The sequence below is a fragment of the Natrix helvetica genome (genome assembly GCF_964273705.1).
Source record: "Natrix helvetica genome assembly, chromosome: 4".
NCBI lineage: Eukaryota > Metazoa > Chordata > Lepidosauria > Squamata > Natricidae > Natrix > Natrix helvetica.
The window spans coordinates 130,997,918-131,019,222 of record NC_138550.1 but is presented as its reverse complement, the minus strand read 5'-3'; the positions used below and the strand labels follow the sequence as shown (position 1 = coordinate 131,019,222).

Here is a 21,305-nt window from a genome sequence, read left to right as displayed (position 1 = left end):
AGCGTGCATGTGCGCACAACCAGCACTCCCCCGATTTTTTGCATGCTTTTTTCACCCTCCCCAGGCTCCAGGGGCTTTATAGGAGCCTGGGGATGGCGAAAACAGCACCCCCGTACCTTTGGAGGCCCTCCAGAGGCTTCAGGAGCTTCCCTGAAGCCTCCATACCACATCTGGGGAACTGACTTCCGGTTTGCTTGTAGGGCCAGTTTTAGCCCTCCGGAACTTTTAGGGGCCTTCAGGAGGCAACTAAATCTGTAATTTAAAACATGGGTGGACCAACTCTATGTCACTCGTATGGATGGTACCTGTATAAGACAGGAAGAGTTAGGGAGGGAATCCAGGGGTCTCCGGTGGGGCAAGGGAAGAAAGAAAGAGCCAACCTGTTTGTGTGTGTGTTTGGGTGTGGGTAAGAGACTGCATCAAGCTGGCTGCATGACGAAGAGAAACTGGGTAAACTGTTTTTGGGCTGTTTTCAAGCCGATTTCAGACCTTTTTTTCTGGTTGTCTTTCAGACCGATTTTGGCCCACAAAATGGCCCGAAAAACAGCCAGGGGCAGGGCCAGCCAGTGGTCTGATTTGCCGGTTCTCCGAACTGTGCAGAATTGGAACAACCGGTTAGGACAAACCGGTCCCAACTGGCAGCAGCCCACCTCTGATTTGAGTAAATGTGGGCCAGTCACTTTCTCTCAGTTGAAGAAGGACTTTAAAAAACTTGCCAAGAACACTGCAGGGACTTGTCCAGGCAAGGCACAGGACTGGAAGGCACCAAAAAAAACCCAAAACCAGTATTTTGGCATATATCTATACTATTTATTTTCCATATCCTATTCCAGCAGGAGTTCAGTTTCTGTTTTTTATTAACTACAATTTACTAGAATGTTCCAAACCTAATCTTTCATTAAACTCAACTGCAGCAAATTGAAAAAAGCCATCATCATAATTACTTCAAGAAACTTATTGATGATAAAGCATTATACAATTCAGATAAATTGTGATTAACCTGACAGCAAATTGACATTTCCAAATTTTTCATCAGCAGGTTTTTTTTAAAAAAGGGGTGTGCTTTTGCTTTCTTGTAAAACTAAATAGTAGATTAGCATTATATCTGAACGAGGCCATAGTGCTCAACAATCAGGTATGAACAAATGACCAATGGAAGTACCTGAATTCCTGCATCATCTTCCTCTTCAGGATGTGGTGATCCTAGTGGTGTTTTTTCCACATCTGAGTTTTCAGAACCTTCCTTTCCCTTGTTGACCTTTTTCTTCACTGCACTAGATTCTGATTCTGCTTTCTTGTTACTGAAATATAAATATCTTTAATTAGTATTGCATATACAAATATTTTCCTATTCTGAAATGGAGTAAATTTCCAGAAACTATTACAGCTGTTTCAATTTCCTCAATCTAATTAACTTTTTAAATATTATTTTATAAATGCTATTGGGCCCATTTAATTGCAATATATATATAACCAACATAAATTCAAAAAAGTCAGTTTGTTGAAAATGTTAACGAAGTATACACAATAAAACAAATTGAGAAAAGTAACCGAAGTACAAATATTGGCATGTTTATCTTAAGCAGCATATATCTACATATACACTAACCCTGTTTTATCTTCCTTTAGAATTCTCCTTTCTAGGGTAGATATCCCAACACTGCATAAGTCAATATTAAAATGGGAGCACAAATAGAGATAATGAACTTACATAAAAAAGTAAAACCTGGCTTCTAATAAATAAAATTTAGGCACTTCAAAAACCATACAAGTAAAACATTGAGTATTCATAATACCTTCATATTGCCAAGAATAATGATAGTAGAATAAGCATATGGGAATGTTAAATTTGTTGAGATTAATATTGTATTCAGGATATAAATGGCAATTTTTGCTTCCATGTGGGATTTCTGAAAAATATTCTCATAAGAGATGAAGCAAAACTTAGTAAATTTGGATGTACGGTGTACATGTTATTTAAAGACAAAATCATGAATATTCAGCTGAAATTACTTCAATAACTTGAGAAACACAAATGAAAACATACACAATTTCACAGAACTCCATCAGACGTTATCTCAAATTCCTAGAAACTGTACATGTAGTTTTTTGTCAAATGTATTCATGATATTCCGAATCGAAGAAAGAAGGAAGGAGAGATTGGATAATTTACTGAGTTAAATGCTTTCATTTGACATTTTATGTTTAAGTCATACAAATAGGTTTCTAAATGAACTGATCGAGAATCATTCTAAGCCATTATTTTTACACAAACAGACAAGAATAAAATTCATGATACTTCCAAAATATCAATTTATAAACACACATTTGATTTTCAAAAAGCTCAAAAAAAATTCTGACACGGCCAAACATTGGTTGATATGTGTTAAACGTCAGAAGACAATCATTTTCTTCAAAATGAATCTTCACAACTGTTCTGTTTCCAACCATGCCAGTGTATATATACTACATGGACAGTAGCCTCCCCTACTATGAGGCTCCATTTCCAGCATTTATTTCCGCTCTAACTGCCACAAATTATACAATGCTACAGCTGAATGCAGGGCCCCTTTCCTTTCATCTGCACGCCAAGAGCAATCAGATTACCCTGGTAACCAGTGATCACATGACCAGCACCTGCTCTTTTGGCTGGATGCCACTGACTAAAGCCATCTGCTTCCCTCAATCAGCTTTCAAACATTTTCAACACCTGCGCTGCAGCATTTTGTGGTTTCTTTTATCAAATCAGTGGAAAACTGCTTCCCAAACTTTACATATTTCTCAAATTTGTTTAAATTAAAGGTAAGCCTGTCGTGCTTGAACTGTTGCGAGATAAAGCAAGTTGACAGGTTACTACTTTTTACTGGTGACCTCTATCAATCAGACCATACAATTTAGCTTAATAATGGTTAGCATACCTTGTGCGCAGTACTGCTTATGAGCGGCTAGCTTGACATACTGATGAATTCTTTAGAGCAAGTTTGATAACATGCTAATAATCCTAAAAAGCTAAAAAGTGGCAATGTGCTTTGTATTCTCTATTTTTTAAGTCAGAGAGAAAATTCAAATACTTACAGAGAAGGAAGTTTCACTCTGAATTGAATTGTCTGCAAAACCAGCTGTGCTTTTTTTAACTACTATCACCCACACCCATCAACCAGAGCAAGGGAATTACTCTAAACAAACAAGATGCCTTGTCATTGTTTCAGGATTATCTTTTCATTTTCCAGACGGGACTCAATGTCTTCTACATAGTTTTCTGCCACTGATTTCTTCATTTGAGAACCCTAACTATGTGGAGAGGGATAAGAAACTTGCTATTCATAAAAAGATTAGGGATCTGCAGTCTTTTCTTGATCTAGTTCTAGTGCAAATTATCCAGAAGCTAACTATAGAGGCTAACTGATTTTCTGCTGAGATAGATAGGTAGACAGTGTGGAAGAACAGGCTGCTGGGAAAATTGCAGGCACCTGTGTTGTCTTTTACCCCACTTATTTGAGCCTTCTCAAATAAGTGGCAGCACAGCAGAATTGCTTATAAAAGGCTTAAGCTTGAAACTGGCAGGGGAGGAAATATGTGGGCTTTTATAATCCAACAACAGCAACAGCGCAACAAAGATGCTAAATAAAAGGTGTTTTCTTCACGGACAAGGAAAGGGTTTGGGAGAAAAGGAAGATGCGCAGTCAAGCCCAGCATTGAGAAGGTGCCAGTGCTTTACACGCTGCCTTTAATAAAGTAGAAATTAAGAGTAAAAGAAATCCTAGAAAAGAATTAGGGAGAGGATTTAAACCAGGGTGTGTAAAAATAAAATACAGTGGCGTAGTAGTAAAGTAGTAATAGTAATAGCACACTACTAGTAGAAACAGTATGTCCAAAATGTGCTTTTTCAAAAGACAACTGGATTTTGTTTGTCCTTGAAGACATTTTGCTTTTCACTCAAGAGGTTTCTTCAGTTATGACTGAATGGTGGAGGATGGTTGTTAGCACTCTTTCTGAGACTGGTTGAGGCCACTTGGAGGTTCATCTGTGCCTTCAGGATTACCCGAATAATGCAAATGGACATGGAACTTTTTCAGAACTGCTGTAACCAGGAGATAGGTAGTGTAGTATCTCTCCCCCTCGGTTGAAAGAGGGCTGTTCAATCTTAACGTAGATGGCTTCTTTAACCCTTCTTTCAAACCAGTGATCCTCTCTGTCTAGAATGTGGATTTTGCTGTGTTCAAAAGATATGTCTTTCAAATGCAGATGGACTTCTGAATCTTGTCCTGGTGTGTTTATTTTCCAAAACTGTACCATGCATTTGTGAAGTGGTGATGTTTCTCCAATGTCTGTCTGCCTGTCTGTCTGTCTGACTGCATTATACTGCATACTGCTCAGTTTGTGTCTGGTGTTTTATCCTTGGGATGGACAAGCTTCTGCCTTAGTGTATTTTTGAGTTTAAAATGTATATGTATATTGTGTTGGTTGAACATCCTAAGTTTTTCAGATATTCCTGCAACATATGGACTTGACGTTACAGATTCAGGCTATTTGCTGGTATTCTGCTATAGTTACAAATTCCTCTTTCCATTTTTTACACTTGTTCTTTTGGACCTTCAGTTTGTCAAAAAGTTGTTTCTGCAACCATGCTGGTTTCATCAAATGTCCCATTTTAATTTCTTTGTGGTATTTAAGCCTTTACTACCTTATTTTCCGAGTTTCCCAGGCATCCTGAACTGTTATTTTATTGAAGTCAGGTCTCTTAAAATCTAGAACGCTAGTCTTTCTTCAGTTACTCTTGCCTGTATTATGGTGAATGATAGTATGGCTTAATCACTCTCGCCCAAACTTTCTAGAATTTCCACTCTCTCAACCACTTCATCCCTATTAATAAGTCTTAAGTGACCCTATAGTTCCCCCCTGCACATTTTGGAAGATAAAAGTTGCCAGAATGCAGATGAGGAACCTTTTCAATCTCTCATTTGCTGTAGTTCGTTTTCCAGTTGTTAGGGTAGTTAAAGTTCCCCGTCTCTACAATGGCGTGTTTATGTATCACATAAGAACCAAAACCTTGCAAAATTTCAGCATTCTTTACTTGAAATCTTATAAAATTCTGCTGAAGAAGTCTTGCGAAACTACTTGTGATAGTTTTGTTCGGTCTCTCTCTCTCGCTATAACTACAGACATACTTACATCTCACTCTCCAGATGCCTTTTCAGGATATTGGTGCATTCGTACAGCACTGTATTGTTAATTCATCCATACTATACATTACAGTATATTTGGGGAAAATAATGCTATAGGCATACCACAAAGGTGTATAATGGCCCTTAGGCGTAACATTTTGCATTTTTGGTATAGTACAGTGATGGCGAACTTTTTTTGGCTCACGTGTCACAAGTGGGGGGAGCGCAGGGGGGTCGTGTGCGAGCGTGCCGCACCCATAATGCAATGCGCGACCCCCCGTGCGCATGCGCGCACAACGCGCGACCCCCCATTTTACATGCTTTTTTCGCCCTCCCCAGGCTCCAGAGGCTTTATAGGAGCCTGGGGAGGGCGAAAAGAGCCTCCCCCGCCCCCCCCCAGAGGCCCTCCGGAGGCTTCAGGGACCGTCCGAGGCTTCCCTGAAGCCTTCGGAACGCTTAAAACCACCTTCCGAGCAACCCGGAAGTGACTTTCGGGGGGAGGACTTATTTTAGTACAGGAGCTCAAAAGTCTGGTTGGGCTTATTATCCCGGGAGGCCTTATTTTCCGGAAAACGGCGTATTTAAAACGGGTGTGCCAGGAGCTTTAAAAGGTCTGACTGAGGCTTTTTGAAATGCCTCAGCTTTCACTCTCCCCTAACAAACTTACCCCCCCCCCACAGAACAACTCGCAGCCTCAAAACATAAACGCGTCACGCCAAATCGCATACGCGCGCACACACATCTATACCCCATATTCTTCCACTAGCGTTCAAAATATTTTGTCTCTTGAGCAAGGAGGGCTTTTGACGGCCGTCCCCGGAGAATCCGTGGCAGCTCCACTTCGGTAATTGGGAGCGGAGGGACAGCAAGAAACTCCGCAAGAAACAGCCGGACGCGGGAAGCAAATGGGGTCTGTGCGTATATGCGAGCGCTTGCGCTTGGGTGGAATACGGACAAGCCGAAGTAAAATTGAGAAAGAAAGAGACGAGCTTTCAGGGAGCAGGGAAGAGGCAGCTCGCTAGCCAAATGAACAGGAAATGGGGCGAAAAAGCAGAGCATTGCCCAGCAAGGCGCAGAGCTCAACGCTGAGTTTCTCCATTCGGCGGTGCGCCCCGGACGGCTTCGGATGTACCGTGCAAGGAGGGCTCCATGCCTTGTTGTAAGCAGCTTGGGTGCTTTCCTCGGGACGTGGGAATTAGTGGCTTAGACCCCACTGCTTTTTCTGATCAACGGAGGCTGCGGCATGAGGGATAAGTAGCGCCTAAAGTTCCTCCAGGCGGGGGAAGGCGAGGCTACCCGGGATCATGGCAAACCTCGCCGGCTTGGACTCCGCCACGGTGGAATGTTTCTTAGATAGACACCCGGAGCTGGTGGAGAAGTGGCTGAAGAGGAGAACCGCCTTCCTTAGTAGTAAAGAAGCTCCTGGGGGAGCGCCTGACTTTGGCGACGATGGGGGGGCAAAGCAGCCGCCCCGCCGTGCTCGGAGGGTCATTTTAAGTGCTCCGAAGGCATCAGGGAACGTCCGGAGGCTTCCCTGAAGCCTTCGGAACGCTTAAAACAACCGTCAGAGCAACCCGGAAGTCACTTCCGGTTTGCTCGGAGGGTGGTTTTAAGCGTTCCGAAAGCTTCAGGGAAGCCTCCGGATGGTCCCTGAAGCCTCTGGGGAGGGGGAGGGGGCTCTTTTCGCCCTCCCCAGGCTCCTATAAAGCCTCTGGAGCCTGGGGAAGGCGAAAAATAGCTTTTAAAAAGGTGAACTTAGCTGGCCAGCGCACGCATGCGCGCTGGCCAGCTGACAGGGCAGCGCCTCGCGTGCCCTGACAAATGGCTCTGCGTGCCACTTGTGGCACGCGTGCCATAGGTTCGCTATCACGGGTATAGTATATGGACAGTATCAATTTCTTGTGCTGCACAAGCAGAACCTTTGTAGTTATTCAATCGACTGAGGAAAAAGATAACAGCTGAAGGATTTTCAGGCATCCTTTCTTATTCATGTCTTCTACAAGCCTATAAAGGTTATACAAAAGCATATTGGGAGCCTGTAAAATGTCCCTTGTTCACAAAGATAATTTTTACAACACAAATAAAAACCTAAGTAAAATATTTTATAAAATTTATCCTTAATTTTATATAAATGCTCTTTTCACATTCCTCACATAGATTAAAATTCATCTCTATCTACAAAAATATTTTGAACTGGAAGGCTGGAACTACATTTAGCTCTGAACCTCAGTAAGGTAAGGACCATCCATCACCCCCTCCACACACACACATCCATGCCCTTTTGGCTGTCCTGCATCCTACCTTGTAGGGCAGGAAGCAGCCCCAGAAATGCACAGCCTGAACACAGCCCTGATACCCTGCACTCCAAGACACCTGCTGCTGAATGTTCTGCCACCTCAGTAAATCTTTGTCATCTTTCTGTTTTGCTGCTGATGAGGCATGCCTGGTTTGGCAGCCAGGCTTAGAGGAAGCTGACTTTGCATTGTGAAAAAAAGGGGGGCAGGGCTGCTTTCAGCTCCCCTCTTTTTCACACTGCAACCCAACAGCCAGAACAGGCACATCTCAAAAACAGTGAAGGTGAGGGTATGCAGGTTGACAGGTAGAAAGATAGGCTGGTGGTGGTGGAGGAGTGCCACTACAATCATCAGTGTAATTGGGCTGCAAAGCATCCAAATTTTGATCACAGGGTGCTCCTGCAATGGACAGAATTTAGGAAATTATTATTCCATTTGTTCAGCACCATCATGACTTTAAAAGGTCACTGTACGAGTAGTGGTCAAATCAAAGACTACCTCTAGCTTTCCCAAACAATTCATTTTTCCTTTGCTTTCTCTCAAAATTGTGTGTCCTCTTTTCTCTTGTAATGCTATTTGTTATTCTGGTCCATTAACTATATCTTTATATGAATAAACAACTGCACATATACTCAACCAATATACTCAACCAATGCATCTTGTTCTATATGTAGTATACAAAACCATATTGACTGTTATTCCTCCTCTCATAAGTCAGCCAAATAAATTATCAGCACTAGTGGGCATCTCCACAGCAGGCCGGTCAGGATCCAGTGCTATCTGGATGACATCCTTCTTCAATCCAGATCACAAGGACAGGTGGAAGGAAACCTGGAGCTTACGCTTCAAGTCCTCCAGGACCACGGGTTTTCCATAAACTTCGCCAAGAGTTACCTCTCCCCGACTACTTGCCTGCTTCATCTGGGGGCAATCAAAGACACCACAGAGGGCATGATTTACCTCTCCCAGTAACACCAGTCCAGTCTGCAGAGGTTGGCAGACTGAGTAAGGAGAAAATGTCAGGTACTGCTGATGCAGCTCTCCCAGCTGCTGGGAAAGATGGTGTCCTATTTCTCAATTGTCCCATGGGCTCAGCTCGACAGCAGATCCCTCCATTGGTATTTCCTACCACATTAGAGGGCCGGCAGGAGCTGCTTGTCATATAAGGTATAGGTACCGGCAGAGGTAATCAGATCCCTGGGGTGGTGGTTGTCCCCAGACATCTCCAGGGGTTGCCAGTTCAGGGAGCCAGAACACCTGACATTGACAACAGATGCCAGTCTCTTTGATTGGGAAGCACACCTACAATCAAAGATGGCGCTGAGTCAATAGTCCCAGAGCCACAACATAAATTGGCTCAAACTGCGGGCAATGCATCTGGCCCTCATTCATTTCCAGGACTATGAGGTGAAAAGACACATTCTGATCCTCACAGACAACACGGCCGCAAAGGCACATATCAACCACCAGGGTGGAACCGGGTCCCTCATGCATGAGGCAGAACAGCTAGGCCTCTGGGCTGAAACACACCTTCTGCCATAAGGGTGGAACACATCTCGGGGATGGCAAATGTACAGATAGACTGGCTCAGCCGAGCTCCAGTCGATCACACGGAGTGGTGCCTGCACCTGCACATGTTCAGGGAACTAATAGAACGGTTCAGCCTACCAGTAGTAGATCTCTTTGCCACCCCAGACAACAGCCAGCTACCCAGGTTCTATGCCAGATACCTAGCCCTAGGGGAAGTGGGAACAAATGCCCTCTGCAGTCCATGGCCTCCAAGGCTACTGTATACCTTCCCTCCTCTTCCACTCATCCCGAGGCTCATCAGGAAGATGCTGGAGAAGGAAGAGGAGCTCCTGCCCCTGGCACCCAACTGGCTCAGAAGGCCTTGGTTCACAGACCTGGTGAGCCTTTCAGTGACTCCACCCTGGAGGATCCCTCCAACCAAACTTTCTCTCAGCCAGGGGTCTCTAGTTCACCCAGACCCTCAGTTGTTCATTAGAATATGTTCTCGGGTTTTATTTTTCTGCTTATCTGGAAATATGCTGCTTGGAAGACCGACGAGTCACACCTCATTAATTCAAGAGGGGGGGAACTCTCCCTCCTTCACATGGATCATTGGAATCTCTGGCCCACCATCCTTTGATTCAACAGCTCTTAAGGGGTGCTACCAACTTAAAAACCCCGGTGGTTCACATATATCCCACTTGGGACTTGACCAAGATACTGAAATCCCTCACCAGGGCCCCCTTTGAACCCTTGAGGACTACCTGCCTATGCTATCTTACTTTTAAGGTGGCGTTCCTGGTGGCCATCACATTGGCCAGGCGGGTTTCGGAGCAGGGTGGTGCTGTGGCTGGACCCATCCTCTGTCCCGAAGGTAAACACATGGTTCCACAGAGCCCAAGATGCCAGCCTTCCCTCAAGTAGACCTGGGCAGCTGCTGGAGAGGGAAAGGCCCATTTCAGCGCCTAGAGCCTAGATGCCCTCGCTTCCCCAAAGCATTTCTGTTTTCAGGTCTGTTGCATTTCCCTGTCACGTTGTGTGCCGGGAAACAAGTTTGTGGGACTTGGGATTGGTTGAACTTTTTAGTTCCACAAACCTGTTCTCCTGCACACAACAACAAGAAAGCTAGTTGTATCAAGCAAGACTTCTTGCCCTAAATAGAATCCGTATGTCCAACACTTACCTGAAAGCATACTTGCTGACGATCCCCGTATCTCATGAAGCATGAAAAAAGGACACTTGGAAGCAAGCATTCTCTGCATAACTTCTTGTGTGCAATGCCTTCCCATCAAATAAAAGAATTCTACCCTCAGTTTTAATGTTCATGATATTTTTAAAAGTTTGGCTCTTTAAATGTGTGTTTTGGAACTGAGCCAAGGATGGAAGATATACTTGAAAAATAAATTTGATATTATGTTTTATTATTTTTATGACATTAGTTATGTTGAAAGTGTTTATTTTAATAATGTGGATAAACTATTGAATTATTGTTGTGTTATATGTAGTATACTAAGCCAGTCAGATGATTGAAGTAGCGTAAAATAATTTGTAATAAATGAAGTCAATCTGTTTGGAAGTTCACTGGGAGGATGGAGTAGTAAGAAATCCCATGGGCTCCTTGCTACATATCTATATCTAGATATAGATATATACAGAGATACTAGGGACTTGAAAAAAGTTATTGTGTAATGCATACACTTATTACTAGACATGTCTTTTCACTATCATATTTTTAATTTTAAAACTGCTAACTTATTGAAAGTTAACTTTAAAAATTATGTCCAATTAGCTCTTCCTTAAGGTATTGCAATAGGAAATTAACAAAAAATAAAATGTATGTTATCAAATGTTTAAGAAATGAAGACAATCAAATATTAGTCAAATTTATGAAGCAAAGTTGATGTACTGTGAAATTTAAAAGTTGCTAAGCAACATGATATCATTACTAATAAAAATTAATGTTAATATTTTTATGAGATATGTGCTTAAATCTAAAAGTCCAAACTTATGTTTCAACACTATCTCAAGAACCCTGGTCTTGCAGCTTCTAATTCATACCTTAATCATTATACCACAATTTTTTTGTCTTTTTTACAAATAAACAAAAATCAACAAAAACAAAATCAATGATACAGGCCCCAGACCCAACCTATAAACTGTATGCCAAGTTATAGAGTTTTTATGTAAGGACTTTAAAAACCAGGCAGATAGCACTCATGATATACACAGCAGCACTGAGATCAGGAACATTTAATTCCTCCCTTCCACAATTATTACACTAGATTCTTCTTAATGCTATAGACATATGCTGTGGATTAACCTTCATGCAATATAGGAACAGCACTTAAATATTCTGACCACCTATTCTATACAGTGTTCCTTCCTAAAACTAGCTTAAACTTGGGAGCAGGAAATGGTGAACATGATACAGAAAGACCAATGTAAAAGTATATTATATAGCAGCGATGGCGAACCTTTTTTGGCTCGCGTGCCACACGCGAGGGGGGGCGCAGGGGGGTCGTGTGCGGGCGTACCGCACCCATAATGCAACGCGCGATCCCCCAGTGCGCATGCGCGCACAACGCATCCCCCCATTTTTACATGCTTTTTTCACCCTCCCCAGGCTCCAGAGGCTTTATAGGAGCCTGGGGAGGGCGAAAAGAGCCTCCCCCGCCCCCCCAGAGGCCTCGGAGGGTCATTTTAAGCGCTCCGAAGGCGTCAGGGAAGCCTCCGGACGGTCCCTGAAGCCTTCGGAAAGCTTAAAACAACCCTCCGAGCAACCCGGAAGTCACTTCCGGTTTGTTCGGAGGGTGGTTTTAAGCGTTCCGAAGGCTTCAGGGAAGCCTCCGGACGGTCCCTGAAGCCTCCGGGGGGGGGGGGGCAGGGGAAGCTCTTTTCGCCCTCCCCAGGCTCCTATAAAGCCTCTGGAGCCTGGGGAAGGTGAAAAATAGCTTTTAAAAAGGTGAACTCAGCTGGCCAGCGCGCACATGCGTGCTTGCCAGCTGACAGGGCAGCGCCTCGCGTGCTGGCACGCAAGTGGCACGCATGCCATAGGTTCGCCATCACTGTTATATAGTCAGGTTGGTGTGCCTTAGGATAAGGTTTTGGCCTCTGTATGTCACCACATTTGGCCTCTGTATATCACCACACTGAATTTAAAAAGAAACATTCCAGATGTAAGCGAAGTGAAGACTTTCATCTTTAACAAGTGTGTTTGTTGGGTCAAACTCCTGCTGGGTTTGAGAAGTGTGATATTAATCACTGAGAAATTGCGGCCACTTTAATTCACCTAGATCAGGGGTCGGCAAACTTAAACACTAAAAAAGCCATTTGGACCCGTTTCCCACAGAAAAGAAAACACTGGGAACCACAAAGGTCCTAATCGGAAGCCCCCTGTTCAATTCTGGAGCTGACCGGAAGTTCAGTTCCCCCACCATAGAACCTCCTCCTAGCGCTGCATACTTTTTTCTCTACCTGTCATAACCGAAAGCCCTATCAATTGTGAAGACAACTGGAACCCCCCCCCCTTGTCATAGAGTCTTCTCTTGGCGCACTGTGCTTCTCTCCCTCCCCCCACCGGAAGCTCCTCTTAAAATTGTGGCGCCGACCGGTGACGCAGCTACAGCAGAAGGAGGAAAGAGCCACATGCGGCTCCAGAGCCGCAGTTTGACTCCCCCGGACCTAAACCAAAACTTATCATTTCCCCAATATATACAAATCTAACTATAATTAAAAGGCTCGATAACTCAACAAAATGAGCCTCAGGGACTAAAAAGTAGCTAGAGAAAGCTATGTAAGTTATCTGCTATCTTTTAGGATATATCCTTGCAAATCTGTGCTAGACTTATAGTATTGCTTCATATCTGCTATTCGGAACACACAAAATAACTATAACATCCATTATTATACTATAACCACAATGTACTTTTTGCTGCAAAGAGCAATCATATATTTCATATTTTTTTCTTATCTGTATCACAGCATTACATCAAAAAGATAAATGAAGTATCTTTAAAAAATTCAAAAGGTTTTGTTTAACAGATTAATCACTTAGCTTATTGATCCACTTGATTTAATTGTGAATATTGTTGGGCAGATTTATCATTTCTTGAAACTCCTTAATAGATATGAGTACAGTTTTTTTCTACAGGTTTTAAAGATTGCCTGCATTTAAACTCAGTTGAATGACTTCAACCTTAAAAATATGAACATGCAGTGTATAGGAAAAAATCTCATACTTAATTTGCTTAACCTAACCTTGTTTGCCTACTAATAGTTCTAAGCTTTTCTAAAAAAATATGCTGGGTTCTGTTCCACAAAACACATAAAATTAACAAAAGTTCCTTAAATTATAGATTTACATGAAAAAATAATTATGCAGCTAAAGGGCAGAAATAAAAGGCGGCTGAAAATAAAAGAAACAAGGATCGAGCTTCCTCTATAAATGTATCCAAAACAGGTTTCATTATTCCTGAAAATCCATGTCATGCAACCATCTTTCAAGTGCCTTACTTATTATATTTCTAATATTTAAAAACAAAACAATAACAATTAATAAAGACAAAGGTCTATGCTTCTGGGATACTGGTCATGAAATGAGACATAGGCTAGCAACACAAAACTAAATGTTTTCTATTTAGGAACAATCTTGTCACACATGAATATTCCTGAAAAAAATCTGCTCCCCTGATATAATAAATTTCTTTAGAATTCTTGTGCTTGTCATAAATATAATTAAGAAAACTGCAATAAGATCCTATCTCACGAAAAACTTAAAAATATTTTATGAGGTTATTCAGAGTTCCAGTTATATTTACAATGTTGTTTCAACAGCAGAAAATTTGATTATAAAAAAGTACAAATATATCCTGTCTCCCCCCCCCCCACTTCCAAATAGTACTATAATGACAGAGGAACCAATTCTTAAGAACAAGTTAAGAGAAAGTGAATGGGTAGCTTAGTGAAGTCAGTGTCCTTGTACTAACTTCCTCTTCTCAAAGTTAGACTTGCAATTCTGATTGAAATTAAGGTTTATGTTTCTCTGCCCTGTTTCTGGGTCCAAATCAGCCTATAATTCAATATATTTTGGAAACCACACAATAAAAAACATTTTAGTTTGTGCTGGTTAATTTTAAATCAATATAAAACCATTTAAAATGGGCTATAATGAATCTTAAAACGTTTTCACTAATTTAAACATATTTAATGTTAAACTTGCAAAAGAGTGTTTCACTGGAACTATTTGTCGTCTTCCGTACCTGGCTTTTTTGCTGGTCTTGGGTTTTGGTGTCGTATGTTTTACTTTCTTCTCCTTTGGCTCTTTGGGGATCTTGGGGGTTTTGGGTGCCTTGGCTTCCTTAGGCTCCTTCTTCTCCTTGGGTTCCTTCAAATCCTTCGGATCCTTTTTCACCTTAGGTTTCTTCTTTTTCTTTTTTTCTTCCTGGGAGCCTTCTAGGCCTTTCCCGGTAGGATCCTGGTTGTCAAGACCACTAGGAAAGCCTTCCTTTCCAAATCCTTTGCTGGGACCTTCTGCAACAATATGGTTGTTTTTCTTTTTCTTTTTCTTTTGCTGTGGTTGCAGCTCAATTGAGGGAAGGTAATCGTCACTTTTCAAGAGCTGGGCATTCGGTCCACTAACCTGAGACATGTCTGGCACTGTTTTTTCTAGGAAGGGTTCTGATGGAGAATGCTAGGAGAAATAAATGAACACGAAATAACTAAATGCTTTAAATTAGTTCATGGAAAATATGCAGATTATAAATCAATACAGAAAATACATTTCATGTTTTAAATAGAAAGCCATTCTAGAAACCGTTAATGAAGCATATTTCTGCTAGAACAGGAACTGAAGCACAAAAGATAGGGCTACTTCAGTATATTCAAACCTAAATAAAAAGGGGCAAAAGGTGAATATAAATAAGTGAATATGAAAATACCCATGATTATTTTAACTGACAATCACATAACCCTGTTTGTTATCGGTACATCAATGATTTGAAAAGGGATTGACAAATAAAATGCCTTAAAATAAAATTCGAAAAAACACACTTGCATATGTGCCAGAACATTAATTTGTACAAAATTAATGAAATTTCAAAGCAATTTAAAATGATACATGGTCCTGAAGCCTATTGCTCATCTCCTCTGTCCATGTTTTATAGCTTACATTAGAATTGTAATCTGTTGTTCTTAAAAGAATTTAGGCCATTTCTTTCTTTCTTTAGGATAAACACAGCCATTCAAGTCTCACAACAGTTTATAGCAATCCAATAAAAAGATACAACCTCTAAAAATGACTACAATATAAGTAATAAAATCAAACTTTGTTAAGCATCTAATGGAAAAAGTAAACACAATCAAAATATATGACAAAATAAACAGTACAATTAAATTAAAGTTAAAATGTGGCAACTATTAACTAGCCACCAAACACTCTACAGAAGAGCAGGGTCTTAAGCAACCTCTAGAATGTTAAGAGGGATGGTGTAAACATAGCTCCACAGGGAACATTATTCCATATAGCAAAACAGCGTCAGAGAAAAAGGACCTCCTTTTGCTTCACAAAATGAAATATATAACAGAAGCTCTTCTCAGGAAGAGCAAAGCTTAGGTGTATGGAGATATCACTATTTAAAATCCATTGTCTCAAGCAGTTCATGGTAATTACAGAAGTTCATGGCAAGCCACATACTCTGAGATCCTCTTTTAATCCACCACATAGTGCAGGTTTTTCAAGATGAGTTCTCTTTCATCTTCAGAAACTAATGACACAGGATTCCAGATTCACCTCAATTATAGAAAATTACTTGTTCATCCACTGTTTATAAATGAAGAGCACTTTTATGTAAGCAAGATAAATCCAGTTACGTTTTGTCAAATCTACAGCTCTTCATCACTATGAAAGAAGGAAGAGGGCAGAATTATGAAACAAACTAATAACAAGCATTGTGATGATTTGACAAATTGGATTTTCCTCTCATATCAATAGAAATATGACAGACCCATTTATATGGTATGTTCAGAGTTTAAACATAGGTGCAAGGTGTACAAGCTGTAAATTAGTTTCATACTGTCTTTTGTTTCATAAAATTCTAAATACTTTCCCTTGGTGACTGTTTTAATATTTTCATTTATCTTCTTTTTACTTAATTTCATTTTTTCCAAGTCTGTCTTTTTTTAGTCATTTCTACCATGTTGTTATTTAATCATTTATCAACCTCCACAATTTTTTCCAGATTTTAATTCCAAAATAGTTGTTTGCTCTGATAACTAAGCAAAGTGACTAAATTAGTGGACCGACGAAATTCTGTGAACATAGTATACTTGGATTTCAGTAAGGTATTTGACAAAGTAAGACAACCTTCTTCTTAATGTCTATGGAGATTCTCAGTTATCCGGGTCACAGTTGTCACAAAGGTGATTTCTCAAAAGGCGACTGGACTTTCTGGTTTTACTTTGAAGACATTTCGTGTCTCATCCAAGAAGTTTCTTGGATGAGAAGCGAAATGTCTTCAAAGAAAAACCAGAAAGTCCAGTTGTCTCTTGAAAAAGCACCTTTGGGACAACTTACTTCTTAGTAAGAAAAATGTGGGATAGACAGAATCACCACCAGATGTATTCATAACTGGCCAACACTCAGTGTGTAGTCCTTAATGGAACTAGGTATACATAGAAAGAAATAAGCAGTGTGAGATCCCAAGGTTCTGTTTTAGGCTCAGTACTCTTCAATATCTTCATAAATGATTTAGAGGAGGGAATAAAAGGAAAACTCATCAAATTTGCAGGCAACACCAAGCTGGCAGGAATAGCCAATATCTCAGAAGCCCAGGATACAAAAGGATCTTGACATAACTGAACACTTGAAATTAAAAAAGGGTAAAGCACAAAAGCAATTTAGGTTTTGAGAAAGCTAACAGTAAAAAGTTGATCCACTGCTTAGAGAAGACTATAGAAGAATAACAGATGACGGGACAGTGAAGAGCACTTCAAATCTTACTTTGCTTATTGCTTCTTCCTAAAAGGGAACTTTGTTCAAATGGATGCAAGGAGAACAAATGACATAAAAATAGTGGCAATCCAAAGTAAGTAAAGAAATAACTGGGAAACACCAAACTAGCATGAACATGTGTTTCTAGGACCAGATAATTACATCTGAACCTCAAAGAAACTTGAGAATATCTCAGACTTGTAAATCTGAGAAATTATGGAAGACAAATGCAATGTCAGAAAATTATAGAAACAACCTGGAAGGAAAAACTTAAGAAGAGAATGGGGCTGGAGAAGTTTAGAATAGAGAAGATGAAGAGAAATGTGATATTTGTCATTTTATCTCAGAATGGCCTTCATGTAGAAAAAAAAAGTAGTAGTATTCACGGGTGCCTGAAGAAGACATGACAAGGAATAATGAGTTTAAATTACATCCAGTCATATTTCCTAATATCAAGGGGTGTTCAACAGTGAAATAGAATGCCTTGGATGGTGTGGACTCTCCTGAGCTGGAGCATTTGAAAAGAAATTGGACAGCTATCTGTTATTGATGCCATAGAACTGATCCCTGCACTTGATAGAATGTTGGACTAAGTCAGGTGTCAAACTCAAGGCCCGTGAGCTGGATCTGGCTCGTGGGGTGCTTAAATTTGGCCTGCAAGGCTGGCCTGGAAATATCAAATGAGAAGCCTGTGGTATTCTGCTGGCCAAAATAGGCCATGTGCGTCCTCCATGCAGCCCATTTTCGCCCTCCACGGCCTTCTGCAACACTCTGCCAGCCAAAAATGGGATGTGTGGAGGCTCCATCCTGGTTTTGGCTGGCAGAGTGCTGCTGGAGGTCATGGAGGGCGAAAACAGATCACGTGGGGGCCTCGCAGGGCCTCTGCGTGTCCCGTTTTTGGCCGGCAGTGCTGCTGGCAGCCATGGAGGACAAATATATATATATATATATATATATATATATATATATATATATATATATATATATATATATATATATATATATATATATATATATATATATATATATATATATATATATATATATATATATATATATATATATATATATATATATATATATATATAATCTGTGGATCATATTTTGATTACTGTAGAATTACATAATACCTTGGAAACACACTGAGAAATCTTGGGCTAATCACTCTTATTTAAGATATCAAAATACACATCTGAGCTTTGCAGTAAACAACTTGTCATAGCATTTAAATCAGGTGATTGTAAGATTGGCTGACCATCCTTTCCGGAAATTGCCAGTTCCCATCTAGACAACCACAATTCTTTCCTCTTTCTATTCCTTCTACATTCGCAAGTATTGTGATTCTTTCCTATCTCCTTCTGCTAATGGATAACTGTAGGATTGTCCTCCTCCTTCTATCTTGGGAATTCCCTTCATTTTTTTTCTCCTTTCTGACTGTGAGCAGTGGGAAAAGGAGGCATTTCTTTTTATCTTATCTAATACTTCTTTCTTTTTTTTATTTCAGAAGTCCCTTTCTCACTTTCAATGAAAAAATCTAGATGTCTTATTAGTCTCAACAGCAACTGTTGTCTCCTCCTAATTTTCAACACCACTGAAATATACAGACATTTCTCTACATATCCAGGTAGGCAGCCCCTTCAATGCCACAAGTGTGAAATATGCTTTACCCCAAATTTCATGTAATGGAGTGCATGGGTAACCTTGAGGAAAGGGGAGATGCTGCTGAGAAAACCATCAGACAATAGAGACAAGAGTCCGTACTCATTTAGCAATCAAAGAAAGTTAGGAAATACCAACTCTAATGAGTCTACCATGTTTCTCCAGAAAGAAAAGGACTATTCACTTGTCATAGATTAAATTTTGATAAAATTTATCAGCCGGTAGCTTATAAAAGGGCTAATAAAGAAAAAAAGTAGCTGTTTGTAGAATATCTTGCAAAAAGTTGTCATTATTATTGTGAAAAAAAAGAGATGACCCAAATTAACAGTCAGGAAAGCAAATAATTAGAGGTTAGAATAGGAGTCCCATTCTACTCCTTGATGGTACATGTATCAAAAGGATGTAAAATCCCATACATAGGGGCATGACACAAATAAATCAACTGTATCTTAAGAGAAGATGAATTCTATATACCATTCCTTCCTGCAACTGCTGAGCACCATGACCTGGATAGTTTTTAACCTTAATGCATTGTATATAATCATTTGAAGTGTGAAGGTCTCCACGTTCAATTCCCAATAGAATCCCATCGAACCCTGTTGAATAACTTCTGGCTGCCAACATCTGATGATTCCCAATAAAGATGAAACTGGTAATGTGGTGCCTCCTGGTGGTCAAGATAACTGGGAGATGCCATAATGTCTGGTATCAATATAAAATACAGGAAGTCCTTGACATGATTGCAAGTGGGAGTGGAGCAGGGGTTGGTTTCAACTGGTACGGAGCGGTACGGCCATACTGGATGGTGAAATTTAGGGTGCCTTCCCGTATCCATTGGTCAGGAGGCCCCGCTCCCTCCCCTCCTTCGCTCTTTCACTTGCCCATCCGCACCATGCTGCCGAAAAGTTCTTAGAAGAACCACCAGAAGAAGAAAGAACTGGTGAGTGGCTGGGGTTGGGGGGAAGATGTGGGGGAAGAGGGAAGAGGCAAAGGGGCTGCTAGAAGAGTGTGTGCGTGTGCACAGGCTGTGGGTTTTAAAAAACGTCTGAGTGATTCCAGGAAGAGGGAAGAGGCAGCGGGGCTGGAAGATACTATAGGAACACACGCTTCCAGACGTCTGCCTATTCCCTCTTCCTGGATTCACTCAGATGTTTTTAAAACTCACAGCCTGTGCACACTCACACACTTCCAGCCCTTCTGCCTCTTCCCTCTTCCTGGATTCACTCAAACGCTTTGAAAATTCACAGCCTGTGCACACACAAGACGTTTTGAAAACTCACAGCCTGTGCATATGCACACACTCTTCCACTCCTTTAAAAAGTCTGAGTGAATCCAGGAAGAGGCAGAGGGGCTGGAAGTGTGTGCGTGTGCACAGGCTGTGACTTTTAAAAACTTCTGAGTGAATCCAGGAAGAGGCAGAGGGATTGGAAGTGTGTGTGCTGTGCACAGGCTGTGGGTTTAAAAAATGTCGTGTGCACAGGTTGTGACTTTTTAAAAAGTCTGAGTGAATCCAGGAAGAGGCAGAGGGGCTGGAAGTGTGTGCGTGTGCACAGGCTGTGACTTTTAAAAATGTCTGAGTGGATCCAGGAAGAGGGAAGAGGCAGAGGAGCTGGAAGTGTGTGTGCTGTGCACAGGCTGTGGGTTTAAAAAATGTCATGTGCACAGGTTGTGAGTTTTTAAAACTTCGATTGAATCCGGGAAGAGGGAAGAGGCAGAGGGACTGGAGGTGTGTGTGTAAGGTGGTCAGTAATGTTGAAGATCGGCAAGGACAGCCATAGTTCTCTGTAAGTAGCTGTTTTATTGTTTTGTGTACTTATTTAATTCTTATTTAAGTAGTAAGTGCACAAAATAATAAATTTTCTTTTTTTATATCTTCTTTTTGTAAGTCATTCTTTGGGGCAAAGAATTCAGTGACATCGACTTGGCCACTCCCACTCAGTCACATGACTGCCAAGCCACTCCCACCTGGTCACATAACCACCAAACCACTCCCACAAAACAGGCCACACCTACAGAATAGGTTGTAAAGATTTTTGAAACCCACTACTGGAATGGAGCTTCCATAAGCGATGTGTTTGCTAAAAGAATCACACCCAGTTTTTTTTTTACTTTTTTGGTCACAGACCTTGAGTGAATCAGCATGATCATTAATCAAACCACAGAGTCGCTAAACAATCCTTTTTCTCTCATTGACTTTGCATGTTGGAAGACATTTGAAAACATCACAAATGGCCCCAGGATAATACAACCATTCTAATAATGGGAAATTACACTCCTTAGAAGCCAACTTGGAAAAGAAAAACTTGTACTGTGGACAAGTAATAGCCAGGTAAATAGATTTAATTTCAGGGACTTGATTTCAAAGTAGAGATCTATAACCACATCTGTTTGAACTTTGAAAAATAAGGAAACTGACTTATTTTTCTAATGTGGATAGTTTTTTTTTTCTTTTTAAGGTGCTATGTTAAGTTTAAAGCTGCTACTTTAAATTAGATGAATTTAAAAAATAGGTTTTCCCTTCTTAGAAGAATGACAAAGAATTAATATACTTGGCTTCTTAAAGACTGGATGGGGTTCCATCAATAAAGCATGCATCTTATGAGAGTAAAATCCTGGTTCATTATAGATGATAGATAGAAAAAAAGAACAAAAAAGGTGTGCCATTAATTATAGGTCTGAGAGAAATAAAAA

The 21,305-nt window shown here is 40.8% G+C and overlaps 1 protein-coding gene across 7 annotated transcripts in view; it reads right to left on the bottom strand.

Annotated features, from left to right (window-relative positions):
• CHD7 (chromodomain helicase DNA binding protein 7) overlaps positions 1 to 21,305 on the bottom strand; it is a 200,897-nt gene that overhangs the window by 72,418 nt on the left and 107,174 nt on the right. For all 7 annotated transcript variants that reach the window (XM_081952139.1, XM_081952138.1, XM_081952140.1 and 4 more), the window contains 2 exons: positions 14,227 to 14,657; positions 1,163 to 1,301 (listed from right to left, as the gene is read on the bottom strand). In XM_081952139.1, coding sequence (XP_081808265.1) covers positions 1,163 to 1,301; positions 14,227 to 14,657 — 570 coding nt within the window. The remainder of the gene's footprint in view (positions 1 to 1,162; positions 1,302 to 14,226; positions 14,658 to 21,305) is intronic.